Here is a 25,081-nt window from a genome sequence, read left to right as displayed (position 1 = left end):
ACCAGTCCATTTGATGTGACTGATGCTTTAGATAAACAGTTTGAAATTATGTGGTTTTTGGCTGCTCACAAGTGTGTGATTGAGTGGCTACATATTCTCATTGAGAGAGAGAGCTATAGCCAAACAACAAAAGATGAAGGATGATATCGGAGCTTGCTGTAACGGTTTGGCTGAACAATTCAGTTCTGAGCAATTTAATCAAATATTATGCAATTTAAATGTGAAGCTGGAAGAAGCTTCTAATGATATTATTAAAAGAAAAATTAATAAACTAGAATGAGATATTAGTGACTACAATACTGGCTTTGCCTTTAAGAAGTCATCCAATAATAAGTGTACACAACAGAAGCGATGCCCTTCAGATGGAGCTAACTCCAAACTGAGCATTTCTTTTGCATCTTCGGAAGTAATCAGCAGCATGGGGGAATCAGAGGAAGATGAAGGAGGTTATCCACCAGTGCTGCGACCACAAGAACCAGAATATTTGCAAAATAATTTTTGGAACCAATGCCACTTTTATGGAAAAAAGAGAGGTCTCACAGAAGCCAACAGAGATGGACAATATTCGAGGTATGATAACCTCCAAAAATGGACTAAATATTAATGTCTGTAAAATATTGTCGTTGTTACAAAATACCGTAGCTGATAACTGTGTAAACTTTATTTTGAATTTATCAGGCCATGTTTTAAATCAGAGTGAGATTGCAGTGCTTCAGTGTTGTTTAAAATTTGTACCAACTGCACTTCCTGAAAACATGTGGTGTTGACTGAAATTTTTCAGTTAGTTCGTAAATTGCATTTGTATAACCTTTTTGAAGATGAGAAAGAAATGTTTGTTGAAAATGTTAAAAATGGTGTAGATGAAATTGATTTGGATACTAATGATAGTTTTTTTACCTGTGAGTCTTCTTTTTCCTATGTAATTGTTAGTAATGACGTTAATACTTATTGTCAGTTGGACACTACGAAGGTACCTGTTAGGAATGCATTTATTCCACCTTTTAGACATGAGGGAATATTTCATTTTTCCTCAATGATACATTATTCAGTGGAAAATATTTTTGACAGTTTTCTAAAAAAACAAAAGGGCTTTATGTTATAAGCTAAGCAAACAAGAATGGCAAATGTTACAAAGTATGAGTAAATGGCAAGAGTTAGTTATAAAGCCTTCTGATAAGGGCAATAACATTGTAATATAGCACTTTACTCAGTATCTTAAAATGTGTATGGATCATTTGAATGAAAGTAAAGTTTATATCTAGTGTTGTAGAGTATGAACAAGCTGTTGAGAATTTCAAAGCTATTCTAAAGAAAGGTTACAGGCTTGGATATTTGTCTAAGAAAGATGTAGAAGTTAAATTTAATGTGGATAATTGTACCTTAGCAAAATTTTATTGCTTACCTAAAGTTCAAAAAGATTTGGCTTCTCGACGACCTATAGTGGCAGCCAGTAATTATTTTTTACACAATATAGGAATTATGCTGCATTGTTATTTAACTAGGTTTGCAGTAACTTTGGATTCCTATATTAAAGATTCTTTTGACTTCTTAGAAAAAATAAGATCTGTGTCTTGGGGTGAAGATTTTTATTGGATTTCTTTAACCGTTAAAAGTCTGTACACAAATATTAAGCATTTGCTAGGTCTGGAGGCCCTTAGAATTTTTCTGGGTGATAGTCCAGTTTCATGTTACATTATTGAGCTTATTTATTTTAGTTTTCTTAATATTTTTGTTTGAGTTTAACCAGGTGATTTACCAACAAATTCAAGGTACAGCCATGGGAGCTCCTTTTGCTCCCATGTATGCAAACCTGGTTATGGGATATTTTGAGTTAGGTTTTTTTTGTATAGGTTAGATTTTTTAGACAATATGTTGTGCATTATTATAGGTTTATAAATTATTTAATTTTTCTATGTAAGAATGGTAAATCTTTGGTACAGGATTTTGTTACTTTATTAAATACAAATCAGTCTGGTTTGCAATTCGAAGGGATACAGAGTGGTAACTCTGTTGTTTTTTTTGGATTTGATCCTGGAGGGTCAGATGAGTGGGAAAATAAGTACATATATACATAGTTAAATTTGGCGACAGAGGCCAGTTTTTGGATGGGTGTAGTTGTCATCTTGCTTATGTCCTTAATTCTCTCCCATATGGGGAATTGCTAAGGGTTAGCAGACTATGTAGTGCAGAAGTTTTGGTGAAGTAAATTTTCAATACTTGTAGAATGTTCAAACAAAGAGGATATAGTATAGATATCATTAAAAAAGCCCTAGAAAGATTGTTTGAAGGAAAAAAAATGAGACACATATAATAAGGTATAATAATAATATGCCCCACTGCTCTAGTGTTGATATTTGTTACATCTTACAATGTACTGCCTAACGACATAATAGATAGCATAAAATATTACTGGCCTTTTCTTGTGGAAGGAAGACATAAGGTTATTAATTTATGGCATGTCTCTTTGATCTCCTTTAGAAGGGGACATAGTAGGAAGGACATGTTAGTACATGCAACATTTTCTATACCTAGTGTTAGTCCTAGTGATACTATGAGTAGGTTGGGTAACTGGACATGTGGGGGTTGTTCTATTTGCCCATTTGCCCATATATTAGTAGTTTTTTTGAGCGATGCAACTATATAGCCAAACTGGAGGCTGAGCTCTCTCAATTAAGTACTGGCAAGACCAGTCAGGAGGAGAAGGTAACCATGCACACCACAAACCCAGTCTCACATAGAACTATCACAACTGCAAACCAAACACATAAACACACAAAAACATACTCGGAGGCGCTGATTAAAAATCTACCAAAACAACAGAGGCCTCCAAAGCAGACACCCAAGCAACCACCACCTCAAGACATAGCAAATGCAACACATAGTTCACAAAGTCAGTGTGCTAAACAGTCACAGCCCTTAAGGCCAAACAACATGCCAGACACACTTGTAATAGGTGACTCCATAGTCAGGCACACTGATGTCCCGCTCACCAGACTGAACAAGGAGATGGTCACAGTAAGCTGCCTGTCGGGAGCTAGAATCCACCACATAACACAAGCACTCAGGTCACTCCACAGCAAGTACAAATATGACTCAGTCATTGTACATGCAGGTGTAAACGACCTGAGATGTACCTCCCTGGACTACATGAAAAGAGACATAGAGGAGCTCTCTGATTATGTAGCCCAGGCCGGTATGAACCTGACCCTGAGCAGCATCTTACCCTCACCAAGAATGATGCCACAGTACAAAGACAAAATGATCAGTTTTAACAATTGGCTTAATTACTGGTGTCATTCTAAGGGGATCCAGTGTCTGTCTGCTTGGGATGACATGCTTGACAAGCCACGCTGCTTTGCAAGGGATGGTTTGCACCTGTCACCCTGGACTTCCGGATATTGGCCAAGGCTCTTGCCACCCCCATAGTGCCTTTTTAGGCAAGGCTCAAATGACAAACCTACCTCCCTAGAAAACACAAGTGGAAAAAAACTAAGGGTAATGCTGCTCAATGCCAGAAGTCTAAACCTCAAGATGCATGCCCTCGAAGCCCTTCTCAGTATGGAGAACATCGATGTCTGTGCAGTGACTGAAACCTGGTTCAAGGCTCCTGAGAGCACCCCAGCACTATCAGGTTTTACCTCATATCATGCTTTCCGGCCCCAAAACTTGGACAGAACCACAAAAGGAGGGCGAGTATCCATTTTCATCAAAGATACCCACACCTCCAGGTTAGTGGCAACGCACGAAGCATCGGAGACTATCCAGGTGCAACTAACCATAGGCAAAACCGCCTTACAGTTTGTAGCATGCTACAGACTACCCTCTCAAACTCAGGAACCCCACACAGCCTTCCTGAAGACACTGGAGAGTATGAATGTCTCTCTAAATACCATCATTTTGGGAGACTTCAACTACCCAAACATAGACTGGGAACATTACTCAAGCCCCAACACTCTAGCCCAAAGGTTCTTAGAATTCATAAACTCAAATGCAATGGAACAACTAGTCACCATTCCCACAAGAGGAGACAATATACTAGACCTGATCATCACAAACATGGGGACAAAATGCTCCACACCGAAGTACATCCCTCTTTGGTAAGATCAGACCATAAATTAATCTCACTGGAAATCCACATCCCGCCCCACCCCCTGCACAAAAGACCACAGTGAAGAACTTCTCAAAAGCAAACTTCACACTTCTTAAGACTGAAGTGGTATCTTTCAAGGCCCCTGGGCCAGTGGAAACCACAACCAACACTGCTGAATCCCTTGCAAATGCCTTCTATGGGCACCTTCAAGAATGCATGGATCATGCAATCCCAAATAAAACCAAGACCCATTCCCCCAAAGGCAGGCGACTGGTTTGGTGGACCCCAGCCATAAACAAACTTTACAACAGAAGGAGGAAGCTACTACATGACAGAGCAAAATCCCTAAAAGGAAAGGCATCTCTGATCAGTACTAGCAAAAAACTATGATCACTCATAAAATCATCCAAGGCCAACTTTGAGAGAAAAATCACAAATGACACAAAAGACAATCACAAGGCCTTCTTTAGCTATGTTAGAAACCTGGGTGGAAACTCCCAGATATGCTCAGAGTTAGTCCAAAATGACACAAAATACACTGAACCCACTGACATTGCCAACATTCTGGCAGACAGGTTCAGTGCAAATTTATCCTCCCCCAACCCCCCAAAAGGAGAAATAACTATCCCAGCAGAGTGTAGCCTCCCTAACATCTCAGATGCCCAGGTGAGAGCCGCAATCTCTAAAGCTAAAAACACAGCATCAATGGGACCGGATGGTGTCCCAGGCTGTGTGCTACATGAACTCCAAGAGGAACTAAACCCACACATAAGGCTGCTGTTTAATCTTAGCCTTACCACAGGATACATACCCAAAGAGTGGCGTACGGCAACAGTGGTCCCACTTCACAAAGGCGGTGCTTCTACGGACCCTGGAAATTACCACCCCATAAGCCTGACGAGCCTGGTCTGCAAAGCTATGGAGAGGATCATTATGGAACTCATAAACAAAGACATTGGGGACCTACAGACATTGGATCCTACCCAATTTGGCTTTGTCAAGGGCAGATCCTGCCTTCTGAACTTGGTCGACCTTTTTGAAACAGTTACTAAGGCCATTGATGAGGGTAAGGCAGTTCACACAGCCTACCTTGACCTTGCAAAAGCCTTTGACACAATACCCCACTCGGGCATCAAAGGCAAACTCACCAGCTTAAATGTAAACCCATATGTCACAAGATGGGTTGCAAACTGGCTCAAGGACAGAACCCACAGAGTCAGAGTTGCTGGAGCTATGTCAGACTCTAAGCCAGTCACAAGCGGTGTCCCACAGGGCTCAGTCCTGGGACCCCTCTTGTTCGGCATTTATTTTTCCGAGGTACAGGCAAACATAGGAGGATTGTGGCTGACAAAGTTCGCAGATGACTGCAAACTGGGCGCCATAATTGATACTCCAGCGGACACAAACATCCTTCAGAGAGGCCTCATAGAAATGGATAATTGGTGCCAGAGCCATGGCCTTAAGCTAAACGCCAAAAATGTATAGTCATACCCTTTGGGAAAAACAAGGTACCGACAAATTACCACATAGGCGGTAATCCATTAAGTCGGAAGAGGTAATCAGGGACCTAGGGACCCAGGTTGACAGTAACCTCTCATTTGACACTCACATTGCCAAAGTGGTTAGGAAGACCTTCTATATTGCCCACCTTATCATGAAGGGTTTCACATCTAGATCAAGAGAGGTCATTGTGCCCCTGTACTCTTCTCTTATCAGGCCAATGATTGAGTACAATGCCCCATTTGGGATGTATCTCACCCGACACCTGCAGCAGTTGGAAAGACCCCAAAAGTTCCTCACCAAGAGGATAAAGGGTCTTAAACATATGTCATATGCTGCCTGACTGAAAAACTCCAGCTCTATTCAGTCGCATACCGCCTACTCAGAGGTGATCTGTGCCTGACGTACAAGGCCATGTCCAATCCTGAATTAATGGACATGCTCCACCTCAGAAAATCCAAATCCATCAGAGCCACGAGAACAAGTGACTTAAACCTCAACACAGAAATAAATAGAACGTGCTGGAGGGACAGATTCATAACCCAGAGGCTCCCTACACTCTGGAACAGAATCCCAGTCCATGTTAGGCAGAGCCCCTCACTGACTCTATTCAAGAGAAATCTCGACGAGTGGATGGGAGATCGTAGGTTTACCCCGGGGGTCATCTCTTTGTCACTACTAGACAGAGGCATAGTAAACTAAACCCTAAAAGGGCGTAGTATTCTCATCCTAAGGGGTGGTGTAAGCCACATACACTCTGGCTAGGCTTATAAATGCCCTAGGGCAGATAGCCTAGTACGAACCTATGAACCTATGAACCTATGAGAGTATTAACGGTCATAAATTTAGGCCAGTAGCAAAATATACATGCAATACAATTAGGGTTGCCACCTTTCATCGTGGCTAAAACTGGAGTAAAGCCACACCCCTCACATCATCAGTAGCCCTGCCCACATTACACTCATTTTGTGATGTCAAGATGACATCATTTGGCGAGGAATGCCATTTTTTCCCATTCCTACTGTCTGCTTTCGGCTGATTTACTATGCTTTTCTGTAAAAAAAGCATAGTAAATCAGCCGATTTACAAACTCTGATAGTCTGTTTCCTTTTTGAAACAGAATACCGGAGTTTGTACAGTGTTTTCCGGACTACCGGAGAATCAGTTTGATTTCCAGATAGTCTTGAAAAAAAACGGAGGGGTGGCAACCCTAAATACAATGGGTGTAGTGTATGCAACCAAGTGTTCCTGCAATCTTTTTTACGTTGGTGAAAGTAAGAGGTCTTTTAGAGTTAGGTTGCAGGAACACATCCGAGACATTAAAAATAAGAACGAAGAAAGTCCCATTGCTTCTCACTTTAATTCTGTGCATGGGCGGGGGTTACACAGAGTTAAGAGGTTGCATTTTGGAAAAGCTGCTAATGTTATTTGCCTGAAAATTAAGCTGCTACATAAAGAAATTGTTTTTATTCTAAAGTATGACAGTATGACACCTGCTGGCTTAAACCAAGAATGCAACTGGAAATATCTTGTGATGCAATAGTTTTATTTAATTTTATTGATTAACTATTTATGGTTTAATTGATATTGGTATATAAGGTGTGTTCCGTTTTTACTGGCCTTATCTCCTGGAAGGCCGATTGCCAAGGCGCTAGAGATTTTGTGATTTCATTAAAAGAAATATTCTTTCACTGGTTTTGGTCATTTTTTCAAAGTAGTGTTGACTCCGCCTTCTTTGGATCCATACCCTATTCCATCTCTGGATCCTGTATCTAAGTCCACACATCCTGCACCTCAGCGACAGCCAGCCCAGATGAGCTTCCAGGAAGTTCCCACCAGGGAACTTCCTGTCTTTTCTGATACCTCTCTGGAACATCCCACTGAGGAGGTCCCTCAGAAGAGGATGTGTAAGAGGAGATGCTTGGATTCCCCACAGGAATCCATCACAGAAGACATTGATTTTGATGAGGGGTAAGGGTCCCCTAGATCTCCACCTGAAGATGTCTCATTTGGAGACATCTTAGCAATCTTTCACTAAAAAGGTGGTTGGTGTTCCCAAACCCCTTCCCAGGAGGAATTTCTGTTCTTGGAAGCCTGTGAGTCTGGCCAATCTACGTCTTGGGTTACCCCCCTGTGAATGAGTTTATAGACCTTGTCTTCCACAGGGCTTGGAAAGAACTGGACTCTGTGGAGCCTATCCCTAAAAGCCCCAACAAAATCTTAAGCACCCCTGCTGATAGACAGTACTGGAATGAAGGGATTCCTGTAGATGCCATGGTTGGACTCAAGGGATTCCTGTAGATGCCATGGTTGTTGTGGCAGCCACCAAAAAGGAGCTTGCTGAAAAAAGCTCCACTGTATTTCCCCCTAACAGAGGGTTTAGGGCTTTGGACAAGCAAGTGTATGCATCAGTGACAGTTGCCTTACAATCGCTGAACTACCTAGCACATTTCATCAGATTACAGATGGACTTGATAAAGAAAACTTTAATTCTGCCCTAGGGTCCATGTCTGCAGAGGAACAGAAGTCCTTTTCCTCATAAATGGCCACCCTACAATTGATGGCAAACATGCCCATGAGGTTAGTCTCTCATGCCACAGAAATTACTTTGAGGGTGGCCAATTCAGGCATATCCATAAGGAGGCACGCCTGGATGCAATTGTGCAAATTTTGCAGAACCTTTCAAGGTGTCATTCATTAATGTTCCCTTTGACGGCTCATCCTTGGTTGGCCCAACAGTAAAAGAGACTATCTCCCACAGTGAACAGGATGGAAAGACCTTGTCTGCTGTCAGAATTCACTTTTCTGCCTGTCAGAGACCTTTCTCTAGGAACCAAAGCAGCAGTAAGAAAAGTTAGTTCAGAAAATTTCAAGGCCCTTTCCAGGAATCACATGGGGAATTTTCCGCCAGAGGCAGAGGAGAAATAACGACAGTGGTAAACATCACCCCCATGGAAGACAGGCTCTGCAGAACCAAGGATCTTGAGAATCTTTTTGGACATATCCTTTCAGTGCTAGTGAAGAGTTGCCCAACTGTCCCTTTCTGGATGCAGTTGGGAGGGTGCTTATCCTTGCACCAAAATGCCTAGTTAATCATCAAAAATGTCTCAGGTGCAAAGGATCATATCTGGTAAAAAACAAGTACAATTCTCACCAATGTTTCACCCAGAGGTACCAGCTCAAGAGATCACAAAGTTGCTAGACAAAAGAGTCATTCAGGAGGTTCCCCCAGAACAAACAGGATCTAGAATTTACTCAAGTTTCTTCTTAGTGTCAAAAAAGACAGGTGACCTGAGACCTATACTGGATCTAAGTTATCTGAACTAGTTTGTAAAGAATTCCAAATTCTGGATGGTCATGGTTCAGTCCATTCTGCTACTTCTTCAGAAGGATGACTGGTTGTGCTTAATTGATTTTCAAAATGCATACTATCACATGAAAATGAACAGGCACTCTCGAAGGTAGTCTTCACTTCTGTCTGGGAGCCAGTCATTATCAATTCAGCCCTGCCCTTTGATCTCACCATAGCCCCAACAGTGTTCACCAAATGCATGGCAGTGGTAGCAGCTCACCTGAGACTGCTTGGATTCAGACCATTTCTCTATTTAGACTAGTTCCTTACCACACCAAAGAGGCATCTACTAGTAAAAGCCAGGAATTATTTGCTACATATGTCACTTTCACTGTGCATCACCATCAGCATGCACAAATCTCAACTTCAACTAGTTCAAATTGAGGATTTTATAGGGGCTGACTTAGACACAGTCAATTGTCTAGCTCTTCTGCCTAAAAAAACAGAGTTCTTACATTGAAGACACACATGAAACATATTCTTTCCATTCCTTCTCCCCCTGCAATACTGATTCTGAAAGATCTAGGGTCCACATCTGCTACAATAACTCTAATTCCTACTGCTCACTTCCACATGAAAATTCTGCAATGGACCCTGGCAGTGCACAGGTCTTTTCATTGTTATCCCTTAAATTACCCGATACAATTGTCTGAAGTTGCAGAAAGTCCCTTCTTTGGTGGATCTACTCTGAGGAGATTGATCAAAGTCGTCCATTTATCCTTCCTCCCCCCAGCTCCATGTTGACCGTGGAAGCCTTCCAGTGGGGGAGATACTACTTGGGACAGACTGTACAAGGCACATGGTCCCCACAAGAGACCAATTTGCATATCAATGTCCTAGAGATGATAGTGGTGTTTCTAGCATTACAGGTCTTCCAGAGCTTTCTCCCTGTAGGGACTATTGCAATACAAATGGACAACATGTCAGTAGTCTGGTATATCAATAAACACGGGGGAACCAAATCTTACACCCGTTGTTGAAAAGCAATGAGAGTATGGCAGTGGGTGAGCTCGTCCAACTTCTTTCTTGTAGCAACACACATACCAGGGAAACCCAGCAGTCTAGCGAAGAAACTCAGCAGGACCATCCTCATGCCTTACAAGTGGTCTCTCAATTAATCAGTAGCAAACATGATATTTCACAGATGGGGTCAACCTTGCTGTGAACTATTTGCATCCTCACTTAACAAAAATGTAGTATGTTCTTTGCCCTTATCCCACCTCAGGGACAGTCACTGAGAGATGTTCTGGTCCATGTTTGGCCCTCCGGTCTCCTTTATGTTTACCCTCCCGTACCTGTCATCCCCAAGTTTCTTCAGAAAGCACTTCAGTTAAAGAGTACATTAATCCTCATTGCCCCCGTCTGGCCTCGACAAGTATTTTTGCCCTTCCTTTGGTCTCATTTTGTACACCCTCCTTGGATGCTGAATTCCAGTCCAGAACTCCTATCTCACTCATCAGGGTAAGTTCACTCAGATATTGCAGACCTCAGGTTGGACCACATGGTTTCTCCATTTCTGATGATGGCTAGACATTCCAGGCTTTCCTCCCCAGTTTCAGGAATCCTAGTCTCTTTACATAAACCTTTGACTAGGAAAATTTATAAAAGTAAATGAAAAAGGTTTTCCTTTTGGGCTTATCAGAGAGAATTAGATTTCTTTACCACCCCTGCTTGCAGCTGCTCTAGATTTCTTTGCCTTAATTTTTCAAGACGGAGCAAGTTTTTCCACTATTAAGGTTCAGTTAGCAGCCATCTCAAACTATCACTTCGGAGATAATTCTTCTCCTTTAGCATCATCTAAATTATGTAAGGCCTTTCTTAAGGGTACTTTCTTACTTAGACCTCCAGTAAAGGACCCTACTCCACCTTGGGACCTCACTATGGTTTTGCATACCTTAGTACTTTCTCCCGTTGAACCATCAGCTAAAGTAGATCTCAAGTTTCTTTCTTGGGAAACTGTCTTTCTTCTATAACTTCTGCAAGGTTAGTATCTGAACTCCAAGCACTGTCTTTCAAACCACTGTATTTGATATTTCACAAGGGCAGGGTTACTTTATGCACAAATCCTTCTTACTTACCAAAAGTTGCCTCTGAAACCATTATCAACCAAGTCATCAATTTGCCAGTATTCTTCACCAAATTTGAAAACAAAAGGGAATACACCCTTCATCTTCTTCATGTACATAAACAACTTCTTTTCTACCTTCACAGGATCAAGGAATTTAGAAAAACTGATCAGTTATTTGTCTCTTTTAGTAGTAAAAAATTGGGAAGACAAGTTTCAAAAACTGCACTGACTAAATGGATAGATTGTATTTCCTATGTGTATTCCTTGAAAGTTATAACCTTACCAAAACAACAAAAGCCCATTCAACCAGGTCAATGTCTACATCTGCAGTTTTTTGGGCTAAAGCTCTATTGGTGATATTTGTGCAGCTGCCACTTGACCTAATACTCATACTTTTATTGTGCATTACAAATTTGACATTATTTCCAGGAATAGAGTTGCATTTGTTTCTGTGGTGCTCCAGAACAACCTTTCCTAAGGGCCACTCAAGGTTACCATAGCTGGGGACTCTGTCCCATTGTTGAGGAATCAATGGAAATGATAACATCAGATAAAGAAGTTATGTACTCACCATAACATTCCATCTGTGCTGTACATTTTCATTCTTCCTCAACTTCCCCCCTCCTTCCCCTTTTCCACGATTTTGGAAGAGATCTAACAGAAGTGTTGTTAGGAGCCATAGTTCCCGTATGAGCTCCTGATCTTTCAGCTACGACTTTCCTCTTATAGCATTGTTATTATATTTTAGGATTATAATACATATTATAGCAGCAAACTTGATGTGAGGGTCTGTAGCAGTCAGGGCATTATGGGTAAGGGATGAGCTTGAAACTCAGATCCTAGAATCTTTACAAAGTGGCCGAGACAGATCCAAGAATCAGATCTGAACCCTTTTGTTGAGGAAAAATGAAAATGGACAACACAGATGGAACATTATGGTGAGTACAGAACTTCTTTTTTAACAGTATAACAAGAGAAAAATAGGTTGGACAAAAGCAAGTTTAATGTTCACATGCTTTGATCTTAGCTGCCAGGGTGGGGGAAGGTGTAAAAGTGCATATATTACATGTAGAATTAGAATATTATCTATTTTTAGTTTACGAGGAATGTCTAGGTTACTACCTTTGGCTTAAGCTGTAAACAGGCATTTTTGTAAGCATGTAGGCTTTAAAAATAAGGCAAAATAATAATAGCCATGAAAATACTAAGCTTCTTATATCTGCAAACATATTAGCTTTTTTGTTTGTTTTCCACTGGCATGTCTTAGTGGAGATGAGATGTCTGCAGCTGTGCATTCTTTTCTACTGAAATTTGCAAGGACTCATTGCTGAGTACATTTCCAGAAAAGAACAGACAGCAATCAGTGTAAGTGGGAACACAGGCTGTAGCATGCACATGAGCAAGGTAACATTAATTTTAGGTTAGGTAATGCCTTTAGATTCTTCCTTCAATTTGGTGCAATTATTCCCTTCTGGAGGGTTGAACTTCATGTTTTTGAAGATGTAGATAGTTTTATGTGTTTCTTCCAAGTTAATAGGGGATGGGGGTGTTTTGTATTTAGGTTTTTGTTTATGGTTTTTATTAAAACAAAATGTCTTGAAAAATGTGACATAGGTTCAAATGGAGATGAGAAGAAACAACTGTACAAATGATCAGCCTGCCAAACATTAGTATATACATGTGACATGAAAGCTGGAAATGTTGTGTCTTTCGGCTTTTCCCGGTTAGGGGTCGACACAGCGGAACTCCAGTCCGCTAATGATTGGCAGTTGATTTTTACATGCTGAGTTGCCAGCCCTAACACACAACCTTCAACGAAGGTACGCCCATTCACGCATGTCTCCACGCAGAAGATGCTCTAGCTGAGAGTCGAACCGGTCAGCGTCTTACTGTGAGGTGACAATATGAAAGCTGGAAATACACATTTAAAAAAGCTGTCCTGTATAATTGGTTGGAACAAAAGGTTTTTATCACAATGGCTATGCTGTCGATGTTATCCAGGAACATGTATGGCCTTACAGGTATAGATAAAAAGGAGAGAGTTTTGAATTATATTCAGAATTGCAGTGTGCATATAGCAATACTGCAGGAGACACATATGGAACGAAAAGAGCATGTAAGGAGAGGATTTCAGAATGGATATTCAGCAGAATATCAGGGACAGAGGAAAAGATGAGTAATTATACTAATTGTTAGAGGAGCTACAGTAGTGATAGATGAGGAAAAAATGACATAAATGGCAGATTAGTGGTAGGAATGGGCTATTGGCAAGGGAAGAGGATGATAGTGGCATGTATTTATATTCTACCAGAAACTGCTTTTATGGAGTTTAAGAAAATTTTGGGGAGAAATAATTATCTTTCAGCAGGAAATATTACTTATAGGTGGGGACGGAAATTTGATTTGCAATAGTGAGGCGGCATCGGGGAGCCTAGAAGGGACAATATAACAAAAGAGGGTCAATTTCTGAAGAAATTTACAAAAATATTTGGTATGAAATATATGAATTTAGTTATAGGAACTGGGACAGAATTTACATATTATTCCTCAAGGTACAATAACTGCACTAGACCAGATAGAAATTATATTTCACGGGAACATGTGCATTTAATTGAAGGCTTTGAAACACATTCAGTAACTATTTCTGATCATGCACCAGTTAAAAAACTAAGGTAAAAATGCAGGCTAGTGAAGTAAAAATAAGACACTGACACTTTTCCATCTACCTGTTAAAAAGAGAGGAATTTAAGGAAAAGATTATTCGAGAGTTATTAGGGAAGATAGAAATATCTTCATAAGTTATAGCTAATGACTGGGATAAAATGAAAATGGAGTTTAAAAATAGGGTTGAAATAAAAAAAAGAAAGATATAATTAAGAAATAATATAAATGACTTGGGCTGAGAAAGGTTAAAGTATTGCAGAATCTCATAGAACAAGAGGAAGAGCAAATGCAGAGTGCTAAAGAGTACTGTATAATATGCAGGAGTTTAGAAAGACTGCAGTTAAGCAACTATTTTTTGATAACTCCAACTTTTAGCACAACTACTTAGGCAACAGAACGTTGAAAGGGTTGTCACCAGACTTATGGATCCTATAACAAGAAAAATAATCAGTGATCCTCTAGATGTTTTAGAGGTATTCTGGAAATTTTATGAAAAATTGTATAAAGCAGAGAAATCTGGAGTTAAGGAAGAATACAGATGGAAATATTTATGGAATACTTAATTATGGCAAGGTACTGCGGTGGTGGTGCTGCGGTAGCATTGTCGCCTCACAGTATGACGTTGTCCTGTTTGATTCTCAGCTAGAGTATCTTCTATGTGGAGACATGCATGAGTGGGTGTACCTTCGTTGAAGGTTGTGCATCAGAGCTGGCAACTTGGCACGTAAAAATCTACTGTCAATCATTAGCAGACCGTAGTTCCGCTGTGGCGACCCCATACCGGGAAAAGCCGAAAGACACAACAACTTAATTATGGCAAGGTAAGAAGGTAGATGAGGTGCAACAACTAGCAGTTAAAATAAGAGATGATGAGATAAAAACAGTGATGTATAATCAATCTTCAGGAAGTGAAAGATTGAGCAAAAAGGATAGGGGAGGAAGGGATAAAGTAAAATGTAGATAGGGAAGGAGGGGTAGATGGAAAAGATTATAGTAGTAAGGGATGAAAGCAGAGGAATAGAGAGAGTGTGGGGGAGGGGTAGTTGAGGTAAAGGAAGGTGGGAGGGAGTGTGGTTGAAGTAGAGAAAGTAAAAGGAGGGGAGGGTAGGAGTAGGGGTTATTAAGTCAAAGGATAAGGGTGATAAAGGAAAGCTATGGAAGTGGAATCAGCTTGATTTGGAGCAGGGGCAAATATGTGTCATGAGAAGGTAATCTTTTAATTTAAACTTAAATTTCTTGGCAGTTAATATAGTTCTAATATTTAGGTGTAAATTATTCCATAGTTTAGTTACTGAATAGGAGTAGAGGCATTGTCCAGCATTTTTGTATGGTCTATACAGAGTTAATAATTGCTTATCTTCAGAAAGAAGAGCCCTAGTAGATATGTACATTTGGAGAATTAATGTTAAGGCAGGACAGTTGTCGGGTTTATAGATAATTTTATGAGCCAAGGTCAATTAGAGTTAGTTTAGGTGAAAGGGAAACTTGCGCCAATTAAGTGCAGTCAGAGCAGTGCAATGATATTTAGAGTAAGATGCACCTATTGCAAATTTTACTATTTTGTTATAACAGGATTCAAGCTTTTTTAGTGAAATCTGGAGAACTGTTAAGATGGGGGTGCAATATAGTAAGGAGGGAAGTAAGTAGGTTATGGCCATTTCATGGCCAGTGTTTTGGTGGATGTATCTATAAAGTTTTTGTGCCAATAGACCATCCCTAGCTTGTGGTGTGTTTTCTTTATAGTGTTATGTATATATAGGTCAAAGGAAAGTTTATTGTTTATTGTCTATTGTTACACATAGCAATTTTGGTGTAAATAGAATGAGTTTTGTTTTGTTGGGATTGAGTGATAGTTGTGCACTAGTGAGCCAGGACTCAATGGAAGAGAAGAGAGTTTGGGTTATGTGTCTAAGATGTGCTATTTTATTGAAAGAGGAAATGAGAGTTGAGTCATCGGATTGGATAAGGGAACTTTGATAGAAAGCATTATTGGGGATGTTTATGAAGGTACTAAAAAGAAGGGGACCAAGAATGGACCCTTAATGCACTCCTGTTTTGTTAGATATAATGAGAGACACCCATGCCATTAAATCCATTGTTGTCTATCAGAAGGATAACTGGTAAACCACTGTTGAGAGGGTAGGGAAAGACCTAGGGAATAAAGTTGCTTTAAGAGTTTGGGGTGTGACACAGTGTCAAAAACTTTAGAAAAGTCAAGAAATATTGCTGAAGCTACTTGGCCAGAATCTCTTGCTTTGTTAATTGTGTCCATAAAGGATACTAGTGCAGTTGTTGTACTATGTGCTGGTCTGAAGCTGTGTTGGGTGGGTGTAAGTAAAAGGTTATATAGAAGGTGGTCCTGGAGTTGCTTGTGTACACATTTTTCTAGCAGTTTGGAAAGAGGAGATAGGATGGTGATGGGTTGAAAGTTGGATAGTTGATTAGATTTTCCCCCTTTATGTAATGGGGTTATAATAGATCTTTTCCAGAGGGAGGGGATATGGGATTCTATAATGGATCTGTTATGAGAATACTTACAGGTAAGGCAATAGCATCAGCAGCGATTTTCAGATATTCAGAAGGAAGGTTGACAGCAGGAGAACAGGGTTTTAGTTTAAGCAGTAGTTTGAGTATGAAGTTAGTTGGTACTGGTTAAAGTGAGAGAACTGGAGGTTGTGGGGGCCCGTCGCTACTACTGATTGGTTGGTTTAGTGAGGTCCTCAAATCAACCCCACTGGAGTCTGTCATGGCCCCGGATGTGTGCCAAGAAGATGATCAGATTTGAATATCTAAAGGAAGCAAAAGTCATAATAAGGTTTCCATAGGTGAACCTGTGAAAGGATCATTAATGCGGGGGATCCCAGGATGGTGCCATCCCTGGGAAACTCCTCTCCTCGCTCCGTGATCCTCTCTGATTCTCCTTCTTTTTCTCCACCCGCCCCAACTGAGGCATGCGGGACCGAGCCCGCAACTCCCTGGGGGGGGGGGGGAGAAGGGGAGCGAAAGGCAGGGTGGCGTCCATCCCCCTCACCTCCTGGCAGAAGGAGAGGGAGGAACTGTCCACTTGGTGGGAGGCACTGGCACTCCTCCACCACCCTGAGGGAATGGCCATAGAGGGTGCGCCCAGCCCAGTGATGCAGTCTGCCATGCGCCCTGAAGGTGACGGACTCCCTGTATGGGACAAGGAGAGGTGTAGGGGGCACTACGCCCTCCCCTCCGGCTGCACAGGGCCACCCCCTCCTGGGGTGTACACCAGTGTCCTCTCCCCACAATGCCGGTCACAGATACCTGAAGAGGATCCCCACAGGTGTCGGTTCAAAGACCAGGAAGGTCAGCATTCAGGTTGCACACCAGCCACCACAGGACTCCCTGTCATCCCGCGGCCCAGGACCAGTAACCCCATTCCAGGCATCTGTGACAAAACCTGTGAAACAGCACCTGCTCATCTTCTGGTGCAATGCTGCTTGGGCAGGGGTGCCCACAGCCACCGAACAAGAACTGTATGACTCTGAGCTATGGATTATTTGGCTCTTGTGTTGATGAAGAACGCAGCTAGCTGCTAGAACTAATGTGAATTGTAGGGCACATTGATCATCGACACTTTGAACGCACTTTGTGGCCTTGGGTTACTCCTTGGGCTGTGCCTGTCTGAGGGTTGTTGTACCTTCTATTCCCCCCTGAGGGTGTCCCTTCCTGGCGAGGGCATGACCAGGAGTTAAGAGAGCCCATCGCAGGCCCCCTGTCCAACTAAGGTGATAAGCGGATGGAGGAGATGAGTCTCTGCTGCCCCCAGCTGGGAAGCCCATCCATGTCATGGACAGGAGGGCAGAAGCACATGTCCGGCCTGCCTGCGGAGGCTGTCTGTGGTACTGCCATTTGACTGCCCTCCTGGAGGTGCAGCCTGATGTCTGCTCGCTTGATTCCCGTGTGCGGGGTCCATGTCAGCCCTTCTCTGCCACCTGGAGTCCTGTGGCGGGGGAGCTGGTGCACAGGCCAGGGGAGGGGCAGTATGTGGATCTGTCCCCGTGACCCCTGCCACCCACCCCCCTGCCGACTACCCTCAGAACACAACCTCAGATCAGACATTGCAACCTGCTGAATTTAAGCATATTAAAAAGCAAAGGAAAAGAAACTAACCAGGATTCCCTCAGTAATGGCAAGTAAAGAGAGAGCCCAGCACTGAATCCTCACCTGGGTGATGGGTGCAGGGAAGTGTGGCATACAGAAGTCTGTCTCCCTGATGCCACCCAGGGGGCCCAAGTCTTGTAAATGAGGCTTAGCCCACAGATGGTGTGAGGCCTGTGGCAGCCCCCGGTGTCTTGGGATCAAGTCTTTCCAGAGTCGGGTTGTTTGTGAATGCAGCCCATAGCAGGTGGTAAACTACATCTAAGGCTAAACACCGGCACAAGACCAATAGCGGACAAGTACCATAAGGGAAAGTTGAAAAGAACTTTGAAGAGAGAGTTCAAGAGTGCGTGAAACCATTCAGAGGTAAACAGGTGGGGTCTGTGCAGTCCTGCCATAGAATTGTTTTGAGGAGAGAAGGAAGAAGATGAGTGGTGTTTAGATGTTTGAGAAGGAGTTGGATTAAGAGTGGAGTTAGGGCTGTTGGTCTTGTTTGGGTCATTCACTAAGTTTAAATGCTTTCTATAAAATGTGTGGTAAACATTTCTGCTATTTGGGATTGTGATTTGTCTGTGGCTGGAGAGGGGATTTATTTAGACCCAGGGGTGAGAAATGATGAAATGGTATTCTAGAACATTTTGGGGCTTTTTGTGGTCAATTAGCTGCTATGAAAAGTATTGTTTCTTATCATTAGTTGTTTTTTTTTGTTTGATTATGTAGTTGTCTATAGTTTTGTAGGTTTGAATCATTTTTGTTCATTTGCCAGTCCCTCTGTGCTTTGTCTCTGATTATTAGTAACTTTTTGTGGACCAGGGTGCATGAATGATTTTTGTTCTTTTAGTGCGAAGTGGAGCTAAGCTATTAAGAGTGTCAAGGAAAAGTTTGTTAAAGTGGCAAACTGCATCATCTAGGGGAAGATTTTTTAGGATAGACCAGCTTAAGGACTTTACTATATTAATTAAATCTTGTTTTTCAAAACTGGTTAGGTTTGGGAAGTTTTGTAATTATGGCTTTTGGGTGGGTGGGTGGCTGTCCTGTAAGTATAAGTGGGTAGGTGGTCTCTTAATACAATTGGAAGAATACCAGAGATAGCATATTTCTTGAGATATGAGACTAGGATCCAGTCCAGGTCAGTTCTTGAACTGCTGCTTTTTTGAATTCTAGTTGGAGTTGTGATACGTTGTGCATATCCAAAGAGATGTATACTATTAGCTGGAAGTCAGACTTTAAGTTTTGCCAGTTGAAGTTTACATTATCCATGATAATTGTTTTGTTAGAAATATTTTGTGACATCCAGGATGAGATGTCTTCTGGTATGGGAATATTGTGGCCAGGGGGAATGTATAAGACTGCAATGCATAGTTGTTCTGATTTATTAATTTTTAAAAAGGAAATAAGGATTTCTGCATTGCTGAACTGCTGAATGGGATTAGAGTAGGGCACTATTGTATATGAGTTAGGGTAAATTAGGCCTACCCCTCCTGCTTTTTTTGTGAATTCTATCAGCTCTTATTATATTATAGCTTGAGGGAACAGTTCTGTATCTTGGATATTTTGTTTTAGCCGTGTCTGTGTGAGTGCCATTATGTCCAGGGAATATTGTGATCACCATGCATGGAGGTCTGTTATTTTGTTACAAATATTACGTAGATTTAATGTAATTAGAAATAATCCAACAGCTAAAGGAGTCAGCACACATGACTAAACATGCACTGTTTATTCAGCAGTAAAAATGACAGTAAAAGCAAACATATATCTTTACTTCATATAAAAATAAAAACGTTACTTTGGTCTGATGAAGCAACAAGGAGAGTTGTGAAAGTGCTTACCGTTAAGCCATGTGTTGACTTTGTTTGCTGTTGGATTGTTTACATACAAGTTTTGGAACAGAGCATTTACTGCATTGGTTGTAGCAGTTTGTTTTGTAATTAGAAATAGTTTATTAGAAGGAGGTATTTGTCAGGAAATGGAAGCTTTGGTCATTTCAGGGTTGAGGTGTATGTCCCCACACTGGGCCAAGATGGAGAAGTGGGAGAAACAGCGGGTAAGAGGAGCATAATTTATTACTAGATGAAATTTTAAGCGGAACATTGGTTTGGGATTATGATAAGGTTGTATGATTTTATATTTTATAAACAGGAAGATGTGAGGCTCAAATAGGCTGACAGATATATTGAAATTGCTTATTGTTTGCTTTTCAAAGCTTATGTTGGATGTGGAACATCTTGTGATTATATTGACTTTATGAGATTTGATTGAGGTGCAGTGTGCTAGTAGTAAGAGACAGTGTAAGAGATAGGAAGTAAAGTATAGAATGATTGGGGTAAACCATTTTGGTAGAAATTAGTAGGAGTAATAGGAAAATAGGACAGAAATATCTGGAGGGTGAGGAATGATTATAAGGGGAGGGGGTTGTATGATAAGTGTATGACATGATAGAACAGAGGCTAAGGGGAGGGGTATAGCTAGAGGTTAATTAGAGAGTGTGTGATTGGTTAGAAAGATGAAAGGGAAGCGAGTTAGGTAATTATAAATGTGATTGAAGTGAGGGGGGGGGTGAGAATCGGGGTAGAGTAGGGGAGTGGAGAGAGAGTGAAGTGAGGGCGAACAGAGCGGGCTGAATCTAATTTGAGCTGCCCAACCAAAACCACAAAAAAAATCAGTAAGTACAAGGCAGTTCGATCATATGCTAAAGTTAGTTTAAAGTAGTGCAAAATAATTTGTGAGCAAAAAAGGATTACACCGTTAGTGAAAGTCTATGTTGCTGGTTTGTTAAGATGCTAACACTGAATGCTGAGTGGAAGAACGTTAAAAAGGCAAGTAGGAGAGGGTAAAATAAATACAAGAAACTAGGGTTAGAATGAAAAGAGTATTTAGAGGCTGAGTAGACTAAAGGTATATAAAGTGACTGTTTAGACAGAGAAAAATAGATGGAAACTCAGTGGAAGCAATATGGAAAGTAAAAGAGCAGCTGGAGAGTTACATCAGGGGAGGGGAGCTAGAAACTACAAACTAGGAAAATTATCTTGTAGAACGAAAGGGCAAAAGGAAAGTTAAGACAGGGGAGGGGAGCTAGATAATATACACTAGGAAAGTAATTTTGTGGAAATGACAAGGATTGCCCATTCACAGTACTGACTTAGGTAGACCTAGGATGAAAAGTGCAAGGGAAGGGGTTGCTTATTAGTGTATTATGGTGATGTATGAGAATCTGTTATCAAAATATAAGTTGTATTTCTGCAGAATAGTATTAAAATGCAACATACATTACTATAAAAAGGGACTACAAGGCTGCAGTTCTGTTGGCTGCGAAAAAAGCAATCACTAGAAAACGTAAATAAAAGTCTACATCAACTGTATTTGCGGTGTTAAATATTATAAAAGAGATAAAAGAACTGGAATAGGTATCTTTAGAAAAGGGAAGGAGCAAATAACATAGAAGTAAATGGAATTTGTGGGAACAATACATGCATAATATTGCTCAGGAGGAGGACTGAGTTTAAGGGAAGGCAGGAATTCAGCATTTTTTTGTAATGGACTGATAGTAGCAAAGAAAATATGTGTGATGTATATTGTATTTAAATGGAAACATGTTAAGAAGGTTTGTTTTATTTTCTATTAATTTATGTTTGCTTATGTCTTAAGTGATAATGTAATACAGGTGTTTCAAAAAAGAACAATGATTCTTTAAAGTAGAAATAAACTCAATTAGGCTACAAGAAGAGACTGTGTTACTAATTTATCAGATGTCAAGTAATCTTCTGTATGGTATCATAACAAAGTAATTTCCATTCAATGGAGCAAAGGCAAAACTCTGTAAATGTTAAGAAATAAACTATCAAAACATGCAAAAATATTAGCTTTTTGACTTTAGTAGCGTTGTATCTGTAAAAATATAGCAAAAAGAGGACACCATGGCACAGGAAAGTTGCATAAACAATTTAGTAAAAAAAATAAATTATATATATATATATATATATATATATATATATATATATATATATATATATATATATATATATAACAAGCAAATTTTCATTTATATAAATGTTCTCAAACTATATTAACAAATTCACATTTACAAACATTATACTTCACATATATTACTATATATCATATAACCTAAGCAATATTACATAAATTATTCAATTACTGCCTTTTTTAAACATCTCTATTAAACAATCACTTATGAAACAGGCAAGCCTACATTTTTATCAATGAAAACAAATCACACTGACACAATCCAAGTTGCAAGCATTTTACTTCACAAACCATACAGAAACACTCCCAATTGCAAACATTATACACCACTTATAATCTACCCAATCATTTTCAGTCAGACATTACATAGATCATTTAACTCCTGCCTTCTTTTAAACCTCATTCCTCCCCTGTATGTATTGTTCCCGCAGTTCCCATTTTCCCTGTGTAGTTTGCTCCTACCCTTTTCCAAAGATCTCAATTCCAGTTGTTTTGTCTCTGTTGCTGTATTTACTACTTCTAGTATAGTTGGTTTAGATTTTGATTTCCATTTTCTTGTAATTGCGTTTTTGGCAGCCACCATAATTAGGCACAGCAAGGACTTACCATGTCTAGGCAGTTCCGAATCTGTATCATAGCTTTCCAAACAAAAATCTTAAATCTTCTAGATTTTGTTGCATGTTTGGGAAACATGCATATATCCTCCCATTGTTTCTTTGTGAATTGCTTATCCAATCTCTTTTTCCAATCCTTTTTAACATCCTCTGATTGATTCTTATAGTTATCGTGCAATATTTTATATTCTCTACTAATTATTACTTTTTTAATGTCAGCTTCTATTCTAGATTCTACTAAAACCTCTACCAGTTTTGGGTCTTTCATTTAGGACCCCTATTTCTATCTCGTTGCCTATACTCTGATATCAGTCCTTGATAGGAAAGGCAATCTCTAACCTGCAAACCAAATAAATTCTTGGTGTCTTCCAATTCTATCATATCTTCCTCTCTAGTTATTTGCTTCCAATATTTTGGTTTCTTTGCCAGTTTTCTTCAATAAATTCCAGTCCTGTCTTGCCTATTGTCTATATTCCTAATTGCAGTTACCCCTATCATCAGAATCTCCTTTCTCCATCCCCGTGTTGGCTTAGCTCTTACGATACTTTCTGCTAATTTATGGATATAATCTTCTGTATAATTATTGTTATTCTCCTTAAAGGCCTGCATCCAAAATCCCAGTCTCTACTTGTTTCTTGAGCTTTCCCCCATTTCATCATCATCCCTTTCCACTTTGAATTATAGTTTTCTGCTTATGCTATGTATAGGAGCCTTAACTGTGTAGCTCTGAAATACCCCTTCAGTTTGGGTAATCCTAATCCACCCTGTTTAACTGAAAGAATCAGATTATCCCACTTGACTCTTGCTGTCTTCCTCTCCCAGATAATGTCCTTCATCTCTTTATTAATTGCTATCCACAACTTCTCCTCTAGTTGTTAAAATATGCCTTACCATTCTATAAGATTAAAGGGACTAAAACAGTTTAAGTGTTAGTGTCTTAATATCTGCAACCATTTAAGAAAGATTCCATTTTCACAGTTTTGTATTATCTTTTGTTTACTCTCTTCCCACATATCCTTAACTGCCACATCAGTATCATTTTAATCCATATTCCTAAATACTTCATTTTATAATGTCCCCATAAATATGGATATTGCTGAACCAATTTATGTGTGGGTACATAATTTGCCACTATTGCCTTTGTTTTAGCTTCATTAATTTTGTATCCCAAAAAGATCTGAACCTGTCTCAAAATGTTTCACAACACTAATGTTTATTTCTGGTTTTGTCATACATAAGATAGTATCATCTGCAAATAGAGCTGGCCAGCTTTTCTTGATTACCATACCAATTATATCCTTGAATTTCTGAGTCCCTTATTTTCTTTTCCAATGGTTCTAAATATAATGCAAATAACAAAGGGGAAAGAAGACACCCCTGTCTGGTTCCTCTGCTCAAGCAGAAATGATCACAAAGGACCCCACCACTTTAATTTTCACCTCAAATCCTCATATATCCTCCTAATCAACCTTCATTTTTTTTTCAGGAAATGCAAATGCCTCCATTGCCCTACTCATAAAGTTCCAGCTTACTCTGTCAAATGCTTTCTCTGCATCAAGACCTACCAACAACAATGCCATTTTCTTACATTTTGCTTCCCTCTGGATCATCATTGTTCTGTTAATGTTGTCAGATGTTTGCCTCCCCTCCACAAAACCACGTTGAGCCATATCTATCTGTTTTGGCATTACATTTGCCATTCTTTTAGGTACTATAGACATGAGCACTTTATAATTATAGTTTAGTATTGAAATGGATCTGTATGAAGTTGGATCTGATGGATCTTTACCCTCTTTATGTATTACAGCCACCACAGCTTTCCTCCAGGATGTTGGCATTTCTCCTCCTCTTAAAACACTGTTAAACAAAACTTTCCAGATCTTAATCATTTTTTCCCTCCAAGCTTCCAAATTTCCACAAGGATACCATCTATCCCTGGGGACATTCCTGTAGATTGGTTATACAATACAATTTTTATCTCATCTCCTCTTATACTAACCGTTAGTAATCGAGCCTTATCTACCTCTAACTTTGGAATATTTAATTCTTCCATAAACATTTCCATTTGTATCTTTTCTTGATTTCCAAATTCCTCTGCTTTATAGAGACTTTCATAGAATTTCCTAAATATTTCTAATATCTCTACAGGATCTCTTGTTACCTTCTTTGTTATAGGCTTCCTAAGCTTGGCGACATCCCTTTCTACTTTTTGTTGCTCAAGTCGTTTTCCTAAAAGTTTTTCTGCTCTAGTGTTATTATCAAAAAAACAGTTGCTTAACAGCAGTCTTTCTAAACACATGCATATTATTATGGTAATCCCTTATTTTGTGCTTAGCATTCTACAGTTGATGCTCATCTTGTTCTGTGAGATTTCCTGTATTCTGCAATACTTTATCATTTGTCAGTGCCTCTTAAAAATTCTTGTTACTTCTTAACCATAGCTGCCTTTCTTTTATTTCCACCCTAGTTTTAAATTCCATCTTAATTATATCCCACTAAGTAGCTATATTTTCAGAAGAAATTTCTGTCCTGTCAGATTAATCCTGAATAATCTCCACTACCCATTCCTTAAATTCCTCTCTTTTCAACAGATAGGTAGGAAAGCACCAGTGTATCATTTTTATTTCATTACCCTTTGTTTTTATTTTAGTTGTTATTGGTGCATGATCTGAAATAGTTATTGGGTG

General features: G+C 39.9%; 1 protein-coding gene and 1 non-coding gene across 2 annotated transcripts in view; both read left to right on the top strand.

Moving 5' to 3' along the window:
- DNAH14 (dynein axonemal heavy chain 14) overlaps nt 1-25,081 on the top strand; it is a 2,550,346-nt gene that overhangs the window by 1,492,590 nt on the left and 1,032,675 nt on the right. The window contains 1 exon segment of the mRNA XM_044060213.1: nt 4,229-4,240. Coding sequence (XP_043916148.1) covers nt 4,229-4,240 — 12 coding nt within the window.
- Nucleotides 17,179-17,332, top strand: LOC122792618. The gene has a single exon (XR_006363416.1). It is a non-coding gene; the product is annotated as a 5.8S ribosomal RNA (ribosomal RNA).

This window comes from Protopterus annectens, chromosome 1.part2 (genome assembly GCF_019279795.1).
Source record: "Protopterus annectens isolate FY-2018-M chromosome 1.part2, PAN1.0, whole genome shotgun sequence".
Lineage (NCBI taxonomy): Eukaryota > Metazoa > Chordata > Ceratodontiformes > Protopteridae > Protopterus > Protopterus annectens.
This window is presented reverse-complemented; position numbering and strand designations above follow the sequence as displayed.